Genomic DNA, 18888 nt, shown 5'->3' with positions numbered 1-18888 from the left:
CCAATCTGGAACCTTCTGCCAAGAGATGGGTGGTGACTTGAGGGTGACTGGCTCTGTCAGTATTTTGGGATCGAAAGAGTGTGTGGGACGGCTACTGAAAGGGCAGCGCAGATTGAGGTGAACAGAACTGCGAGCAGCTCCACTGGACTTCTGTAATCCATCTGGTGTAATCTTGGCCAAGACATTAGCCTACATTCTCTAACTGCAATGGACAGTGGCATCCACACATACATGCAAGAAGTCACACACAGACAGTCAAATTCAAGCCACGGGCCGTTACAGGGCAGACCATGAAAGAAGGTGAAGTTGTTTTCACAATCTCAGAGGTTTGGAAATGAAACAAGCGTTTACTTCCTTATTCCTTACACAAACATTTACTTCGGGAATATTAATACTATAGGCTACTGTCTCTTTTGAAATGTGAAACTTGACTGTTTAATTGCATTTTAGGTTGAATATAGAGGTCTGAATATCTCTACTGGAAGTTTTGGGGGATAATTTAGCTATATGGCGTTATGCAACATCAGATCAATAATTCAACCATTCCATGTCACCGGTACCTCTCAATGACTGACTCTGCAGTATCCCACTGCTGCTTTGCCTTAGCAATTCTGAAAACATTTCTGTTTCAAAATAAGTCAATATAGGCCTAGAATCTAGACGAGAATATAACCTATTTAGAAAAAGCGTTTAGGCCTATTCCTGTAACGGTTTTACCTACAGTTAGTTTCGGCGGGCCCTGGCAAATTCCCAGTGTGAGTGGACATAGGCTACGGAACTGTCACTGCCCACGAGACAAAGGGACTGGTGGGGGTTCCATCACCTTGTCACAATGCAATTTTACACACGCAAAAGCATCGCTGTCCAGCCATGGTTGTTGTGCAGTTACAGTAGGCATGATAAACCTAAATCTATCCCGCCGTGCCGTGGTTATGCATCTCATACCTCCCGATTTAAATCCCAGAAATGACGCAAATAGCTCTCCCTCTGTGTTCCCCTTCTATTTCAGCAGTTTTCAGTTTGGGCTACCTTATAAAATCGACTGGAAATGAATGTTGACAAAATATGAATATAAATGAGCGCATCAAGATATCCTCATCTAACCGAACAAATCAAGTCAAGAATCCGGACATAAAGCTTTCTGTATCCGTTAGCTTAGCACAATTGGCTGATGAAGACGTCCCGTTATCCAGTGAGGGTTAGGTTCGATGGTAAGACTCGCAACATTGTTGCCATTATCTAGGCTATAATAAATATCAGCTGTAGGTATTTTACAGAATATTAAATTCTAAAGCCTTACCTGTTTTAAAAGTGTCATATCCATCTTCAAAATCGTTTCTCCCCCACATAATGATAGATATGCGCAAGAAAGCGCAGCGAAACTCGGAGCGTAGATCCGACCAGAGAAAAGCAGAACGTGATCTCACAAAGATGGAGAGAGATCCTTAAGAGCTGGCCATGGGTACATGGCGGTAAAGCGACATATACTTTTACCTCTAACGAAAATATAACGGCTTCCTATTTCAAGATCTGTCTTACATCTACTCCCGTAAATCTTCCAATGAAGGTTCCTGCGGTGGAGTCGCCTCGCTGGCAACAGCAACGTAAGGATGTGAGCTCACTAGGGCTCCTCTTGCAAAAGCTTGCTTATAGTCTCCTCCCCCTTGGCGGCGTGCCGAGAACATCCACTGCAGCCAGGCAAGGGTAAAGTGGGCTGCTACTGCCTCCTTGTAACCCCGGTTAAAGCCTAACCCGTCTCACATAAAGAAACGTAGCCAGCTCTCCTGACTACCTGAACAACAATTTTTCAGGTTTTTCAAAATTCAATCATTTGTTCAGCTTGTCATATTCTGTAAAAAAAAAGAAGAAATGAATAGAAAATAGTAACTGTTTGTACAAGGAACCAAAAAATACCTCTACCAAGACAGTTGAACTAGCCACAGCCAGAACCCTCAACATCCCTGCCAAGTATATACTAAGGGTGTGTGTGTGTGTGTGTGTGTGCACGTTTGTGCATGTGTGTCTACACACAGACTAGCTGCTGATTCAGCTTCTCTCAGCTTCACCTCACCTGCAGACACACCCCTCAGCAGGAATGTGAGTGACAGTTGTGTTGTCTGAGGTCAGGTAAGACCCTCCCCCATGTTGAAAGGTAAACAGTTAGGCCTAATTGCCATTAAATTTAGGTCTATACCTGCTCTTAAAGCTAATCAACCCTGTCAGGCAGCCATTAAATGTATATCGCCATTAAATGTCAGGACCAGTTTATAAGCTGTCGGGTTACATTCCGAAACGTAACCGTACAGGCTCACTGCATGATCACATTCCTACAGCAGAGCCGTTTTGCAGAACAGGAGCTGAGTTCTACACATTGACTGGACAAACTGTGCTAACATTTTCGCTTTTCATGTGAAATTAGGGGAATACTGCACAGGTGTTGGCTGGGTATCTATTCACTTCTCCTTTCTCTCTTCACTTCTCACAAGATTGTTTCTCTCTAATGCTAAACATAACAATAAAAAACATTAAGAAGTGATGGCTATACTCCTCTTTTGGTACAGTTGTTTTTTTTTTTACACAATAGCCGATGACCAAGAAGGAGCAGCCACTATGTGGACATGTTCAAGATTTCAGTCGAGAGTTTCAAAATACATCCTGTTGTAGTCACTTCAGCACTTCTGTTTTTCGAGCAAATTGTACAGACTGACATCAAATACAATTGCACACCAGACGCACTTTCTTTCTGTTGCCAGACTCTCTGTTCCACAGTACATAATGTCCATAGAGACAGAGTTGAGAAGAGTGAGGTAGAAGAAAGGTACAGTCTTGCTGGGAGAGAAAGATAAACAGATTGCAGAAAAAAAGAAAGATTCTGTATCAGAGGAAAAAAAGAGAAAGAAACAGCGAGACAAAGGCTGAGAGAATCACTCCCAGAATCAAATAAAAAACTTTTGTCCTAGTTAAATCACCCAGAGCCCCCTCAATTAAACGGACACCCTGCTCTCCTCTCTGTCGCGCTCACTGAACGGATCATCTCCACAGCGCTGCCAAACCTAGACGAGGACGACCGCTCTGGTGGCCTGGCAACACGAGCATAGAGCGGGCACGTTGGAGGCCTGCTATACGGAATGGGTCTGTACTCTAGTACACTGTTCAGTGTTTTCACTGACTTTTTAGGTACAAGGAGTTACCTCCGACATGAGGGAACACAAACACAGCACTCGGATTCTTTCTGGCGTGACAGCAGAGCAAGAGACTGTTATGCAACCTGTCCATCATCTGCATGATTCACATTCCCCCCCTTTCCTGTTCTTAAGGCAGCTACCCTGCCAGGCTTCCCTAAAGGGACATCAGGAATGGGTAGGCTGCTTGTTAAGCTGTTAGATAATTACTCTGCAATAGAAACACCTTCCCAGTTAGCGAGGTCTGAAGCATAGCCTGTGTGTCTATCGAAGCATCTGTGTGATGGCAGGATAGGCAGTGGTGCAGGATGCATTTTCCTATTTATTTTATACGTGTCATTGTAACCTCACCGCCATTGTAGACTCGCTGCTGTAGACTACCATATATAGTGTAACTCCACCCCCCCCTCCCCCCGTAACAAATCCAACAGGGTTAAAACCTCTTCTTCTTTGTAAATAGTCGTGTCCATCTACTGTCCTCACAAGTGTAAACTAATGACGGTACTTCGCAGCTCCCCATTTCCAGTGTGACTTGCAATGACTGTGTGCTAATAGACCATCTGCAAACACAAACTTCTGTAGCCCTTTCTCCATTGAGATATTGGCCACAGTTACTTATCTGGGATCAGCTCGCTTTTTTTTTACATTCTAACCTTTAAATGGATATGGAAAGCTGACCCAGGACCAGCTCTGACAGGCAGACAGAGAACAGACAAGCCACTGTAGAACCCTGGTACTGACTGATACCACAGGCTGTCGTCACGACAACACTGGCACATTTTTTCTCCAGCCCACTCATCTTCAGAACACAGTGGACTACACACTACACTGCTGAACAAAGAGGGCCACATAGCTGCCCCCCCCTACACACCTTTCACATACACGCTAAGTTCTGAAAGCCCAGATCATGGATGTTTCTAGAGAGCACGCCGCAGCCTGGTAGCAGCCTCTGTTGGGAGCTAATGAACCCAGTTGCTACTCAACACAAACAAAACATTTCCTCTCAGAGGACTTGGTGTGTGTGTGTGTTCCAAAGATGACAACAGAGGCCTGCCCCTGTGTTAGTGCTGTCCTCCCTCCACCCCTGTCAGCCTGCCTGCCCAGAGGAAGGTTACATGACTGATGCTGCGATCCAAGTACAAATCAGGCGGGACTTAAAGCAAACGTGGCCCCTCTCTCTCTCTCTTTCTCTCTCACACACACACACACAAGCAACGCAGTTAGAATCACTGTTGTTCTGTGTTATCGGCCCAGAGCAGACTTTCCCCTCCCCCTAACTTCCTGTCTCTATGCCAGGAAACTGATGCTTGGGCCTGGACAAACACACACACACACACACACACACACATTAGTGTAATAATAACAAAAACAGTACCAGGCCACTGTGCTAATATAACAACACACTAAATCAGGACTGCTACAAGTGTCTACACAACACTGACTATTCACTGCTTTCCAGATACATCTCTTCTTTAATTTGTCGCACCAGTGGATGGGAACATTACAAAATGGTATCTTGTATCTTGTACATTTGTATTTTTTGTAATATTTGTATTTTTATATTGTAATTTACGGCAACTTATATTTTATTTTATTGTATATTTAATTATATTCTAATCCCACTTAGTACTGCTAGTTTATGTACCCTTAGTATAGATAGTCCACATATTTAAATTTTAGGTATGTTTATTGTATGCACCTTCCTGCCAAAGCAAATTCCTTGTCTGTGCAAACTTTCATGGCGAATAAATCCCATTCTGATTCTGATTCTGAACTGCCTGCTTCTGGCTTCGATGTCCTAATAAGCAGGTTACGTTACGATGCTTGGCCTGCAGACGTCCAGTTGGGCATGTCTGAAATTGCAGAAACGCAAGTAGACGGAAGACCTTCACGTGGCCTAACCACAGAGGACAACAATGGTCCTCATGTCTCCACACCGCATGTCGCTGTAGGCCTGATTTTCCACAGAAAGACCAGTACAGACACACTCAATGAATGTAGAGAACAGGTAAGGATGAGACAGACAGGTAGATACCTTGGTAGATAGACGGTCCACGTACCTTCGCTCTTCTTCATGAGGCTTCTGATCTCTCTGCGGCAGCCAGTGATCGAGAGGAAGTGGGCAGGCTTCGTCCGTTATACCGTGAAACTACCCAACGTGGGAACTGCACACTCCGGTCACACAAGGTTTGAATTTTCGCTGACTAACGAGCACCATTTCATCTGGGACCCACCCCCTCGCCAGTTGGTTCCTGGTGGAGAAGCAAGACGCAAGTTTGCTTTTGGACCCTCATACTACAAACACAGCAAGGCCATGCTCTGTTTTGAACACACAGCACCAATTGAGGAAACAAAAGCAAAGCACTGACTGTTGCAGCTAACCCGTGTTTCCTCTTGTTGATATGGTACCTCCTCCTTAGCAGTTTGTACGGTACCACTTCCTTAGTAGCTGATACGGCAGCTTTGAAGCCCGGGGAAGCTTGTTAACACCCCGTTGAGAGTGCTGTCTGAAAGGCGGATGTGAGCGCTCAGATCAGTCACAAGAGTCCAGGTCCCAAATGGCTTTATGAGGTGAGTGAGGAACCAGACCACCCTGGTGTCCCTCTTAAGACCTTCAAGGACCTTCTCCAACCCCCCCACCCCTGCCCCCCTCATCACCACACACACACACTTAACTTCAACCACCTCATCAGTCAGAAGGGTCTGATTTACACCGAAGGTCAAAGAGAAATGTGTTTTAATGCCTGAATGGATTTCTCTACCTTTCTATCCGTTTCTCTGTGACTCAAAGAGAGTTTTTCATAACTCCATCTTGGGGAACAGCCGTCAGGCAGTTTGAAAAAGTGAATTGCTGATGTCAGTCAGTGGAGAGTGTGCCCTACAGAGTCAGCGGCCCTGAGTCAGCAGTTGGTGCTCACAGGAAGACGGTTCCTGCGGTCGACCAACCTCTACAGGCCTGAACATGCTTGCGCAAGACTGGTAAAACTGGCAAATACCACAATACTACAGAAAAGAGGAACAGGCACGTGGAAATTAAATATTTGTGGTAACGTACTATTTCCTTCTTACAAAGTATAGTATTCGGACAACTGTCTTCATTTCAATTCGATTTTTCATGCTACTTTGTCAACCTCTACGTTCTACTGGGCGAACCTCTATAGTACATTTTCATTGACCAAACTATCTACATGTTACTTAGATTACTGCATTTTGTGCTACTGGACCACCTTATAAATATTAGGCTACAAGTGCTAACATTAGTGTGGTGTATATGAACATTCAACTTGACACAATTACACCACAGCTTGGAGTACAGATATTATTAGAAAGTTTGATTGATGACTGCTACGGATTAATCATACTTAATCCTCATCTATCCTCAACACTCAATCTCTGCCTCCAGCCTTAACACTGCCTCCAGCTCTAGAACCTGTAGATCTGGTATCTCGGGTTGAACATTGCCCCAGCTGTGTTAGGAGGATCTAACATGACTTCTTATAAAGTATTTGTGCATTTTTAAGAGGGAAGGGCCAAACTAACCAGCCAGGAGTCACAAATGCAGCGCCAGAACCCCCCATCACACGTGCTGCTACTGTGCCACTGCAGTCCCCTGGTTATGACTGAGAGTTCGGAATTTTCATCCGAACGAACGCCTTCTCCGAACCACTCCAAAACCAACATAGCTGAAAATCAAACTCACCATGTATGTAGACAAGGTTGACAAGAAACCAAACCAGTCCCTGACAGAGACTTGGCAGAGAGAACTGGTTACACGTTTGCATCCGCATGAGCCTGTGATGAACAGCAGGCGACTCGTACTTCTGAAGAGGGAGCAGGTGTGCAGGTGCATTTGACAGTTGGAGACTCAGACAACCCAAATGAACTCTATTGTCATCACTAGAGACATTCGGTTGTTCGATATTGTTCGGAAAATCTTTGGAAAGCCTTATATTTTCGGAATAATGTTTTATTTGGACTTTCTTAAGGTCTTTACGAGAGACACAAGTCTCTATTGATGGAACCCCACCAGCAGCCCATAAAAGTACAATATACACAAAAACGACATGTCCCCCTGAATACGAAAGCGCACCATTACTGATAATTGTTACTGGCTCTGCAAACAAGGTGTATACACAGCAGATATAACATTTCGCTTCCATCTCTGGGGTACTCCCATTTCTGCCCCAGTAGAAGTACACCCACGTGCTCTAGAGGGCAAACGTGAAATACGACCCTGCTGCAGAACTGTGGTCGGAGAGGGGAAGCGAGGAAGGGAAGGAGGACAGACTCTGGAGGCCTGAGGTGATGTCATACTCCAGAGATGGGCAGACGGCCTGATGGGTAATCAATAAGGGGTTCATTATTGATGAGGATCCTGCTTTATCTGCAGGAAGTTAGGGGCCATTAACTCCTCATCTTACCTACCTCATAACCCCTCTTCTCTTCCCCTTTTCACCGCCTCCCTTCCTCCGTCTTTTTAGCCCCCCGCCTCCCTCAATCCTCCTCCCCACATCCCCCTCCTTCCCCAGTTTGGCATCATTTGAGTTTCATCGTCAGCAGCAAGTAAACCAACATTATAGTAGGATTCATAGACTACTAGAAAACAACTGAAGAAAAATCCTTTTGTAATCCGTATCTCTTGTAATCCATTTCAATCCTAATCTGTCAGGGTACTTCAAAAGGTGCCAACACATGGAAAACCACAGACACCAGGACAGTATGGTATTTCGTCTCGGACAAACACACCGTCTACACCGTGGCTCCCTTTCCTGTCCCTCAGTCCCAGTCCACATCCAGACCATCTTCACCATCGTCGTTGTTGTCAAAGTTCGCGGAGTTGAACAGAGACAGCCTTGAGAAGGGTTTTTTAGACCCCACACCTGACCCTGACCCCAGCTCAAAACATCTCCTCTTCCTGGGGTTCTCTGCTCCGTGGGAATCTCCTCCAGGCCCATCCTGCTCCTTAGCGCCCCCTAGCCGTGAGGATGTCTGCCCCCTGCCGGGCCACTCAGGCCTGGCTTCTGTGGAGGCTTTACTCTGTGGAGATGTCCTCGGATGTGGACTCGTGGAAGAAGGGGTACAGGACTTTGGGTTACCTAGTTTGGGCTCTATAGACATTGTCGTTTGTCCCCGTGAAGCTCCATCAATGGTTGTAGTTGAGGTAGTTCCATTTGTGGGAATTGTAGTTTTTTGTTCGTTGTTGGCTGTGAAGGAGAAGTGGGAGAGTTTGGCTAGGGTAGAGGCTACGACACTGGGCCTAGGGGGGTGTAGCGAGGGTGGTTGGGGTGCAGTGTTGGGTTCTGGTCTGGGTTGGGGCACAGGCCCAGGGATGGAGGCAGGACTGTGGGGAGGTAGTAGGGGTGGCTGGGGTGCAGAAGGGAGGTCTGGTCTGTTCTCACCTGGAGCCAGACCACCCAGTCTTTGGAGCAGCTTCTCACGTTTCCGTTTGGGCTCGTCCCCCCTTTCTTCCCTCTCGCCCCCGCCAGATGACTTCACCACCTCCTCCCTCAGGTCACAAGAGGAGCTCTTTCTCCTCTCATCCTTCTGAAATTTCAGCCGGCTCTTCTCTGGTCCGCTGCCCCCTGCTGGTGAGACACTGGATAACATGCTCTGGTGTCTGCTTTCCGCTCCATCCGGCCTCCTTCTCTCTGGCCCAGTGTGGCTTTCTGTGAGGGGGTCTGTGTCAGAGCTGGAGGGTGCCACCTGAAGTCTCATCTTCTCCCTGGGTTTGAATGTGAACCCTGAGAACTTGGCTTGTAAGTCTTCCCCTGGCGCGCTCCCTGATATATCTGCCCCCGCCCTATCAGAGGGCTTCGTGTGACCAGAGACGGGTTTACGGGGAACTTCGTTCGACGCAACGCAAATCTCCCGGACCACGGCTGCGCTGACGGGGGAGGGCCGTGGAGGGTCTGTGGTGGATGCCTTCGCTAAATCCTCCATCAGGAACTTTCTGGAACCTCCTTCCCCGCTTCCCCCTTCCTCCGCCCCCCCAAGCCGGGGGTTGGTCATCTCCTGGAGGCGTTTCTCCCTCAGCTTCCTGGAGACCTTCTGGACCACACACCTGGCTGGTTCTGGCCCTGCAGACGCTACAGTTCTACCATCGTCACACCCCGCCTCCTCTTCATGTAAAGAAGGAATTTTACCGGAGTTCTTATGCAACGCACTGCCACTCCTGTTGCTAGGCAACGGCGCAACAGGGGGTTCCAGAAATGAGTGGGCCGGATTCAAGGCACCGTTGGGATGTTGCGTTTTATCTGTTGCGGCGGGGGAGGTGGTGGTGTTGCCGTTGCTGTTATTTTGGGTGGATGTCGTGACTGGAGAGGTGACGGGTGACTGTGATTGGTTGGCGAGCGTCTGGAACCACTCCAGTCCACTCTCCGTGATGTCAGACGCGATGATGCTGGAGGTGGGGTCAGGAGTCGTGCGTCTGTGTGTCTGGGGGGCCTGAGGTCCGACGTCTCTGACCTGCTGGGGTGGAGAACCGGGCCTCTGGTTCTGCAGCCTGAAGACAACACAACACAACACAGTTGTCACACCGCCCATGCAACAGTCAGTCGATCAGTTGCAGACATCCCTCTTACAGTAGTCCCTTTAAAAGTTATCTGTTTGAGGAACCTAACCTGTCCAGTCTGTCCATTTCCTTCTTGAGGAGGTGTGGGAGTTGGAGGCCTTCTAGAACGATCTGACACTGGTTCCTGTACTGCTGGCAGGGGTCGGAGGGGAAGGAGGTGTGCAGCGCGTTCACATCTCCCAGGAGAGCGCCCCCCTGAGGTAGGAGGACAACAACGAGAGGATGAGGAGGTCCGATTAAACCATGGGGGCCACAAACAAACTCAAGGCTGAGAAGGCGAAGGAGGCAGCATTCTGTCACACATGGCTTGTGAACGTTACTCGCCCAGGAGAATCTTTCTACACAGCATCATTCATAGAATCGAAATCGTATTTTTATGTTCCTTGACTTAGGCTAATACCTGCATGGAACACTCCATTACTGAGACGACAGCTACCGCGTCCTCAATGGTCACCGTTTCATGGAACATCAGCCTGGCGTGAGCTGCAACCAGCAGAGGAAACATACTGCATCTGTCACAACCCCGTCAGCTTCATACAAGTCCATAGGTCTGTAGGGCTAGGTTATTATAGGTTTCACATGTCTACAGGTATACAAATCTAGGTTTCACATGTCTACGGGTATACAGATCTAGGTTTCACATGTCTACGGGTATACAGATCTAGGTTTCACATGTCTACAGGTATACAAATCTAGGTTTCACATGTCTACGGGTATACAGATCTAGGTTTCACATGTCTACGGGTATACAGATCTAGGTTTCACACGTCTACAGATCTAGGTTTCACATGTCTACGGGTATACAGATCTAGGTTTCACATGTCTACAGGTATACAGATCTAGGTTGCACATGTCTACGGGTATACAGATCTAGGTTGCACATGTCTACAGGTATACAGATCTAGGTTGCACATGTCTACGGGTATACAGATCTAGGTTGCACATGTCCACAGGGATACAGATCTAGGTTTCACACGTCTACAGATCTAGGTTGCACATGTCTACGGGTATACAGATCTAGGTTTCACATGTCTACGGGTATACAGATCTAGGTTTCACATGTCTACGGGTATACAGATCTAGGTTTCACATGTCTACGGGTATACAGATCTAGGTTTCACATGTCTACGGGTATACAGATCTAGGTTTCACATGTCTACGGGTATACAGATCTAGGTTTCACATGTCTACGGGTATACAGATCTAGGTTGCACATGTCTACGGGTATACAGATCTAGGTTGCACATGTCTACGGGTATACAGATCTAGGTTGCACATGTCCACAGGGATACAGACCCTCGGCCAGCCTGCTGAGGCTCTCCAGCATGCGGATGGTGGTGCGCGCGGCGCTGCGGTCGGCGTTCTGCCTCTGCAGCTGGTAGTAGCAGGTCAGGATGGAGCTGGCGTCGGCGCCCACCTGCGGCTGCAGCCTCTTCACCATGCAGAAGTAGGCCTTCATCTTCTCCATTGACCACAGAGAGGAGGAGGAGGAGGAGAAAGAGGGGCCGTCTGGGGAGGGGGCGTAGAACGTTGGTGAGGGGACTGGGAGGTGACATAGGAGGCATTCCAGACAGCTAGCCCACCTTCATTCAGGGTTTCCCGGAGCACTTTTCAGTTAAGGTGGCCACCTAAGCAACACACGCCTGCCGCCTTAACTATGTAGTTAACTACGTGACCAACGCCAGTCTCCCTTCTCTGTAGAACACAGTAGTCTATCGTACAAACTACCCCCCCCCCCACATTAGTCTATCGTACAAACTACCCCCCCCCCCACATTAGTCTATCGTACAAACTACCCACCCCCCCACATTAGTCTATCGTACAAACTACCCCCCCCCCCACATTAGTCTATCGTACAAACTACCCACCCCCCCACATTAGTCTATCGTACAAACTACCCCCCCCCCACATTAGTCTATCGTACAAACTACCCACCCCCCCACATTAGTCTACCGTACAAACTACCCCCCCCCCCCACATTAGGCTATCGTACAAACTACCCCCCCCCCACATTAGTCTATCGTACAAACTACCCCCCCCCCCACATTAGTCTATCGTACAAACTACCCCCCCCACATTAGTCTATCGTACAAACTACCCCCCCCCACACATTAGTCTATCGTACAAACTACCCCCCCACACACATTAGTCTATCGTACAAACTACCCCCCCCCACATTAGTCTATCGTACAAACTACCCCCCCCCACACATTAGTCTATCGTACAAACTACCCCCCCCCACATTAGTCTATCGTACAAACTACCCCCCCCCCACACATTAGTCTATCGTACAAACTACCCCCCCCCACACATTAGTCTATCGTACAAACTACCCCCCCCCACACATTAGTCTATCGTACAAACTACCCCCCCCCACACATTAGTCTATCGTACAAACTACCCCCCCCCACACATTAGTCTATCGTACAAACTACCCCCCCCCACATTGGTCTATCGCACAAACTAGCCCCCCCCCCGTCTGACGGCAAACCCCACCCTACCACCATAACTAACCGATTTTCTGCGGGAAACCCTGTTCATTGCACCGTCCCCGGAGAAGGTGCATATGATAGCACACACACGTCGAGATCGGTGGAAGGGTTAAAAACAGAGAGAGACGGAAAGAAATTCTTCTCCCCAACACAGGAGGCAGGGGGCGAGAGAGGAGAGGAGGGTCGGGGGTCTGGGGTGAAGGGGAGCATTGGAGAGAGGAGGAGCTAGGTGGAGAGCAGACCTTTGTTCTCCAGTATGAAGGAGGAGATGATGCGGTCCCAGTGGGGGTTCTTGGTGTCCAGCAGGACGAGGACCAGGTCGAAGCGGCTGAGCAGAGGGCTGGCCAGCGCTACGTTGACCGACACGGGGACGTTAGGGTCGTACTGACCCTTGGGGTTGGTGGCAGCCAGGATGGTGGTCCTCGTGTTCAACTTACACACTATCCTGGAGAACACACGCGCACACACAGCGGACGGAGAGGACTCGGGAGTTAAGGTGTGCGTGTGGTAAGTGTGTGGTTTCCGGCGTGCGTCTATTACGCGTATGCGCGTCTTCACGGCCCGAGCCAAATTTCCCACGTCGCGGGATGATCAAATTCATCTCAGTTATGCGTTAGTGTGTGCGGACGTTCAAGTGCTTGTGCGTGTATGTGTGTTCGTGTGGTAGTGTGCGTGTGCGTGTCTCACCCTGCCTTGGCCACACTGATGGTCTGCTGCTCCATGGCCTCGTGGATGCTGGTGCGGTCGTGCTCCTTGATGCTGTTGAACTCGTCGATGCAGCACAGACCCCCGTCTGACAGGACCAGGGCCCCCGCCTCCAGGTGCCACTCCCCCGAGTCCTTCACCGCTGCCACCGTCAAGCCTGGGACACACACACACGCACGCGCGCCACACACACACAATGTATCAAATAAACATGGGAATTCCAAATCCTGCTTATATCTACACGCCCACAATTTCATCCTTTTTGATTCTGGGAAATGTAGAGAACGGGAGAACGTGTAGCTGCAGTGTGTGGCAGGAGCCACAAGGGGGCAGACCTGCGTTGGTGGAGCCGATGCCAGCAGTGAGGACAGAGCGAGGGGTGATCTTGGCAGCGTACTTCAGGAACTGAGACTTCCCTGTTCCAGGATCCCCCACGAGCAACATATGAGACTCTCCTATACAGGACACACAACACCACCAGAGTCAGGGTCAACATATGGGACTCTCCAATACAGGACACACACCACCACCAGAGTCAGGGTCAACGTCAGGGCACCAACGTCGGACACCTCTGGGGGGGTCAGGCTCAGGGTCAAATACAGCAGGTCTTCTGGGTTTACCTCTCACTTTGGTTCCAGATGGGTCCACCCTCTGCACCCCGCCTGCCAGCACCATGGCAACGGCCAGTTTAACCACATACATGCCAAAGACCTGGGGGCACAGACTCATCAGGATGTGGTTCCTGCCTGGAGAGAGATGGAGTTTGAGAGAGAGATGGAGTTTGAGAGAGAGAAAGAGAGAGATGAAGTTTGAGAGAGAGGGGAAGATGGAGTGAGAGAGAGGGAGAAAGGAAAACAGAAACAAGGATTTGACTAAATATGCATGTGAATACCTTCAGGGGAGGCTGAAAGACAGAAAGACACAAACACTAGGAAAAGAGCATTTGGGTAGCCTCTTTATCCTAACCCTGTGCTCCAGCTGTGTGTGTGTGTATGTGTGTGTACCAGCCAGGGGGTCGTGTCTGTGGCTCAGCCAGAAGGCCTCTATGTCCTTGTGCAGGTCCTCTAGCAGCAGGGCTCCGATGCTCTGCTGGTTGTTCACCTCCAGGTGGTTGGCCTGCAGCACCAGCTCCACCTCACAGCGGCTGTCCTGGCTCAGCGGCTTCCAGCGCTGACGCACCACGCCGTACACCGTCAAATCGTCACCTGGGGGGACGAGGAAGGGGGGGGGGGCAGGTGCAGTAGTCAACAGCTGTAGTGGTTGTGCTTGGAGCGGTGCGTCTAGACTGGATTCAACTCGGCGTGCGCACCGTCCTGGGCTGAACAGCTGTACTGCGGTGCACTAGGGCAGTGGTTCCCAACCCTGGTCCCCAGGGACCCCCTGTGTCCTGCATGTTTTAGATGTTTCCCTGCTCCAACACAACTGATTCAAATGAATGGTCATAAGCCCCATAACGACCCATTCATTTGAATCAGGTGTGTTGGAGCAGGGAAACATCTAGAACATGCAGGACCGGGGTTGGGAACCACTGGGCTAGAGGAGGCGGGCACTCACCAGACTTGCAGGTGTCCACCAGGTCGTTCTCCAGGATGACCATCATGGAGCGAGGGATGCTGCCCACAGACAGCCTCTGGGCCTGGGGGAAACAGTTTCAACCACTGCTAGTCACATCGGCCCCTGGCTAGCGTTCAGCCCAGGGTACTGCACTGTGTAATATGAAATGGTTTCGATTTCTAGTCGCACGAGAGAAGCTGCTCTCAGACTACTGGTTAGGCTTCCAACCATTGGACAAGACAGGTGACGATAGATTTATTGCCCTGCACAGCCCCGCCTGTCCTCCTCCTCGCCCTCACGCTTCCCTTTTTACATCCTTCCTACACATCCATTAGTCAACTGCCCTGCACGACCCGCCCCTGCTGCCCTCCCATTAGTCACCTGTTCCTGGATTTTGATCTCCTGGAAGTCCCTGCAGGCGGAGGGGGCGGAGCCTCCGGACAGACAGGTGAACTTGTAGGAGTCACAGCCGTGCTGATTGGGGCAGGCGCTCGGGGGGGAAAAGGCGTAGTACTGCTCAAAGTCTCCCTGCACCGAGAAGACATGGCGACACTTGGCGCACATGTAGTCCCTCTCGTACTCCAGCACCTGTTGGAACACACACACACACAAACACACAGTGTGGGTTCGGGTTAGAGCTTGGTCGTTGAAATCTGAAGGGCTCCGTGACTTTAAAATAGTGACACAATCAGACCGGATTACATTTATACACTATGGAAACGTGTCATCGGCCACAAAATCTAGTACCGGCTTGAACAAGCGCAAACAGTAAGACAACAACCCTTTGGTTCCCCTCGTTCTCCTGCTCATGAGCGACGAGAGGGGAGAGAGCCGCACCACGCCAGCGACGGGAGCTGCGCGATGGTTGGTTTACCTTGGCGGCGCTGGTCCGGATGACGGTTCCCGTGACGGACAGGAAGTGACCTACGTCTCGGGACCTGGGGATGTTCTCCCTGGTGATCTCCGGACACACGGGGAGACCTGGGGACAGGGAGCACACGCTGGATACAGCAGACTGACAGTACGACATGGAGAGAGAGAGAGAGAGAGAGAGAGAGAAAGAGGGATAAAGAGAGACAGAGAGATAGAGAGAGGGATTGAGAGAGAGAGAGAGAGAGAGGGATAGAGAGAGAAAGGGAGGCATTGAGAGAGGGATTGAGAGAGAGAGAGGGATAGAGAGAGGGATAGAGAAAGAGAGGCAGGGAGATCAACCATGTTCAGACACAGTAATTTTCAAGATGGAGAAACATCCTAGAACTAGAGTCCCTGTGCAGCTGTCGTATCAAGACCCAGCTAACAGGTCAGTAGTCAGTGAGCCCAAACTGAGGACAGGCAACAGGCCAGGCTTCAACGCAGCAAACTGAACGTAAATAATAATGGAGTGTTAGACTGGAGACTCGAAACACACTCAGGCGGAAGTTAAATCTCACAACGGCCCAGACAAGCCGCTTGTGTTCCAGTTCCACGGCACACCAGCAGAGGACAGTGTCTACTCACTACTGCCCTGGACACAGCAAGAGGCTCTCCAGCTGGACTCCAGGCCTGTCTTGTATGATACGAATACACAGAAGATTAAAGAACAACACCATTAGGGATAAGCCGGCATCCACAGCTGGCACTGTTACATAAGGGGCAGCAGGGATTAATAACATGGTCGGCACTGTGGGAGCAGGCAACCACTCAGAAGACAAACCGACTTTCTTGTCACTTTCTTTTCGTTGACACTGTACTTCGATATTACACGCAGATATATTGTATTTATGTGCTTAGTTGGTGGCAATCTGCGTCTGTTACGGTCTGCTAACAAATTTGAAGAAAACAAATGTGGTAATGGTATGTGAAGGAGCTGGCTCGTCCAATTATTGAGGGTAAGCTTGTTTAGTTCGGTAGTGGGATAGTGAAGACCACAGCCTCCCTTGGTTTGGGTATCGGTTTACAAGTAGGCCACCTGCCACAGCAAAGACCAGGGACACACACAGCAGATGTGTGTGAGGTGTTCACCTGGCTCTGCCTGATGTCTGGCAGACAAGACAGCAGATGCCGCAACCAGTAATGGAGGATGACACTGTTCTCCTTTCATCCTCCCCACACGGCAGAGACCAAAGGACATACACACCCCTTCTCTCACACTCTCTCTCTCTCCCTCCCTCTCCCTCTCCCTCTCCCTCTCACACACACACACACACACACACACACACACACACACACACACTTAGTTGGGATCCTCATCACAGACTAATGCAACACAGTCACATCAAAGCTCTCTCTCTCAACATGGTATGATCCAATGACATATGCATTTGTAATTCACGCTTGTGGAAGGAGACTGAAATATGAAACCTTGTCCAAATTCTCCCTCTAAGATATAAGGTCATATTGAGATGGGTTTTACATACTAAGTCCAGAGAGGGGTCGAGGGCTAGACGCAGCATCAGAGAACACTTCGTTCTCAGAGCGAGCCACATGTTATTAAGACACCCAGACAGCGGTGTCTGTTCACGCCACACACACACACACACACACACACGCACACACACACACACTGAAGGACACGCACACACACTGAAGGACAATCAAGGAGTCTGGTTATTAACAAGACCATGTCTGTGTTCCCCCTCTCACTCACATACAGGATTCTCTTCGTTCACACCATGTGACCGATTGGGAAGCACACCAATAGCATATGGAGGAGAAAAAAAAACTTCCACCGTCTATATTCTGGCTATTTATAACATCATTCTCCCTTCTGGGATAGTCAGTCAGCAAAGAGGCTGCATTATCCCTCTGAGCCTAAAGACAGTCAGCACAATGTCACAATGCTAATGGTGTAGTCTGTCAGCAGTCCTGTCTGTCGGCATCTCTCATCCATGCCTCCTCCGCTCTACCTGACCTTTTCCCTCCGACACCAAATCCCTCCAAAATAAAAGTCTCAGGGACTTTTGGGAATATGTTTGTTTACTAGACTTATTTAACAAAGGGGAAATGGCAGTTATCGTGGGCCTGTGATGTAGCTGAAAAGGAGGAGAGATGGGAGACGATGAGGAGAGGGCAGGAGACAGTAGTAGGCCTGGAAGCAGCGTAGGAGTTTTAGCAAACCACAAACGTAGCTCTGGGACATCTTTTATATTCATAGCTGGGCAATATTTCAATGAATAATTGCATGAGGACTCCAGCACACTCTAGGGTCCCTGAAGAGACACACCTGCAGGGAGACCAGGTGAATTGTGCTGTCATCCGTTTGAGTCTAATGATGGCCCTGTTGGGGTTGTCAGTGACTAAGGTTGTCAAGGACTAAGCTTAATGATCAAAAGCTCTAGTGTGTAGTGATGAATACTACTGTGTTAGAAAGTATTATCACCTGAGAGTAGGCTAAGCTTAATGGGCTTCAAAGGCACTTGATTGAAACAGGCCCTCCTTCGGGGAACCAGACAAAGGTTTGCTCGAAGCAGAACCAGGGTAATGAACACCTGAACTCAACGAAGTATCTGAGGCTGTTTCATCTTTCACCTGTCCCCACCATCTCACCTGTGATACGGGCGTGTAGGTTGTGTTTGACTTTATGACCTCCGCATTGGGACGAGCTCTCAGACGTCAGGGTGTCAGCCGCTCGATGCAGCGCGTTGTCAAATATGGTGAGAACTTCACTAGGGCTGGCGTTGAAGTAATCTCCAACCTCCATGTTGGCCTCGAACAAAGTCATGGCGTTCACCACCACGGGGTAGTGAGCATCCACGTCCGGTTGTTGCAGGATTTCAAGCACTTCGCTGCGGTGGTGCTCAGTGACGTAGGCCTCGAACACCTGCCCTACTAAAGCCTCCTGCTCGGAATTGAGCAACATTGCCAATTTATGTCTGCAGGATGAAAACGATCATATTTTACTGACTTCATCGCTATTGCCAAAGTGCATTTGACTCTACAAGTCAGATTTTGCTGTGTTGTGCTTCAATCTAGTGTCTCTGTTCATGTAAACTAAAATTGTGATGCCTGGAGCTTTCCAACTCTTGTCTGAAAGACAACTAGACATCTGACAGTTAGCACTACAGGTTGGCCACAGCTAGTAGTGTGCAATAGCGAAGCTAAGTAAGGTTAGCTTTACGCTTTCATACTAGCTCCTATGACATAATACTTACAGAAGCACTAGCTAGAAAGCTAGGTTGAATCTTGTTGGAATGTGTAAAATAACTTGTTAGCTACACGTCCCGACGTTCCCTGATAGTGCTGTCGACCTCCATATTTGTTTTAGAACATCCCGCTAGAGTATGACTGACCTTAGTTTAGTCTTCCTGGGTCACCTTGTGCAAAAGTTCCGGGCGGCTACAGTCTGAAACGCGCTTTTGGTTTGTACAACAAATGGTCAGAACCAGTAAAAGAGACGTACATACAT

At 49.2% G+C, this 18888-nt stretch overlaps 2 protein-coding genes across 7 annotated transcripts in view; both read right to left on the bottom strand.

The window, feature by feature from the left end:
* cep85l (centrosomal protein 85, like) overlaps positions 1 to 5473 on the bottom strand; it is a 36070-nt gene extending 30597 nt beyond the window's left edge. For 4 of the 5 annotated variants that reach the window (XM_062467596.1, XM_062467593.1, XM_062467594.1 and 1 more), the window contains exon 1: positions 1301 to 1592. Coding sequence is in view for 4 of the 5 variants with exons in the window: in XM_062467593.1 (XP_062323577.1) it covers positions 1301 to 1349 (49 nt within the window). In the remaining variant the exon portion in view is untranslated. Of the gene's footprint in view, positions 1 to 1300; positions 1593 to 5242 lie in introns of those variants that run through there. The other variant, XM_062467597.1, reaches the window with a different exon arrangement.
* Positions 5474 to 6250: 777 nt separating this feature from the next.
* On the bottom strand, positions 6251 to 18887 carry mcm9 (minichromosome maintenance 9 homologous recombination repair factor). Of its 2 annotated transcripts, none has more exons than XM_062467608.1 (14): positions 18773 to 18887; positions 18030 to 18355; positions 15379 to 15485; positions 14886 to 15092; positions 14505 to 14586; positions 13955 to 14155; positions 13571 to 13696; positions 13286 to 13405; positions 12933 to 13107; positions 12488 to 12690; positions 11050 to 11262; positions 10154 to 10236; positions 9803 to 9948; positions 6251 to 9684 (listed from the first exon to the last, which is right to left on the bottom strand). In XM_062467608.1, the coding sequence occupies exons 2-14, from the start codon at positions 18340 to 18342 to the stop codon at positions 7959 to 7961; spliced, it is 3702 nt and encodes a 1233-aa protein (XP_062323592.1). In that variant the 5' UTR covers positions 18343 to 18355; positions 18773 to 18887; the 3' UTR covers positions 6251 to 7958. The 2 variants fall into 2 exon arrangements, with proteins under 2 accessions (XP_062323592.1, XP_062323591.1); XM_062467607.1 differs by lacking the exon at positions 18773 to 18887 and adding an exon at positions 18635 to 18762.
* Position 18888: the final 1 nt, after the last annotated feature.

This window comes from Osmerus eperlanus, chromosome 8 (genome assembly GCF_963692335.1).
Source record: "Osmerus eperlanus chromosome 8, fOsmEpe2.1, whole genome shotgun sequence".
Lineage (NCBI taxonomy): Eukaryota > Metazoa > Chordata > Actinopteri > Osmeriformes > Osmeridae > Osmerus > Osmerus eperlanus.
This window is presented reverse-complemented; position numbering and strand designations above follow the sequence as displayed.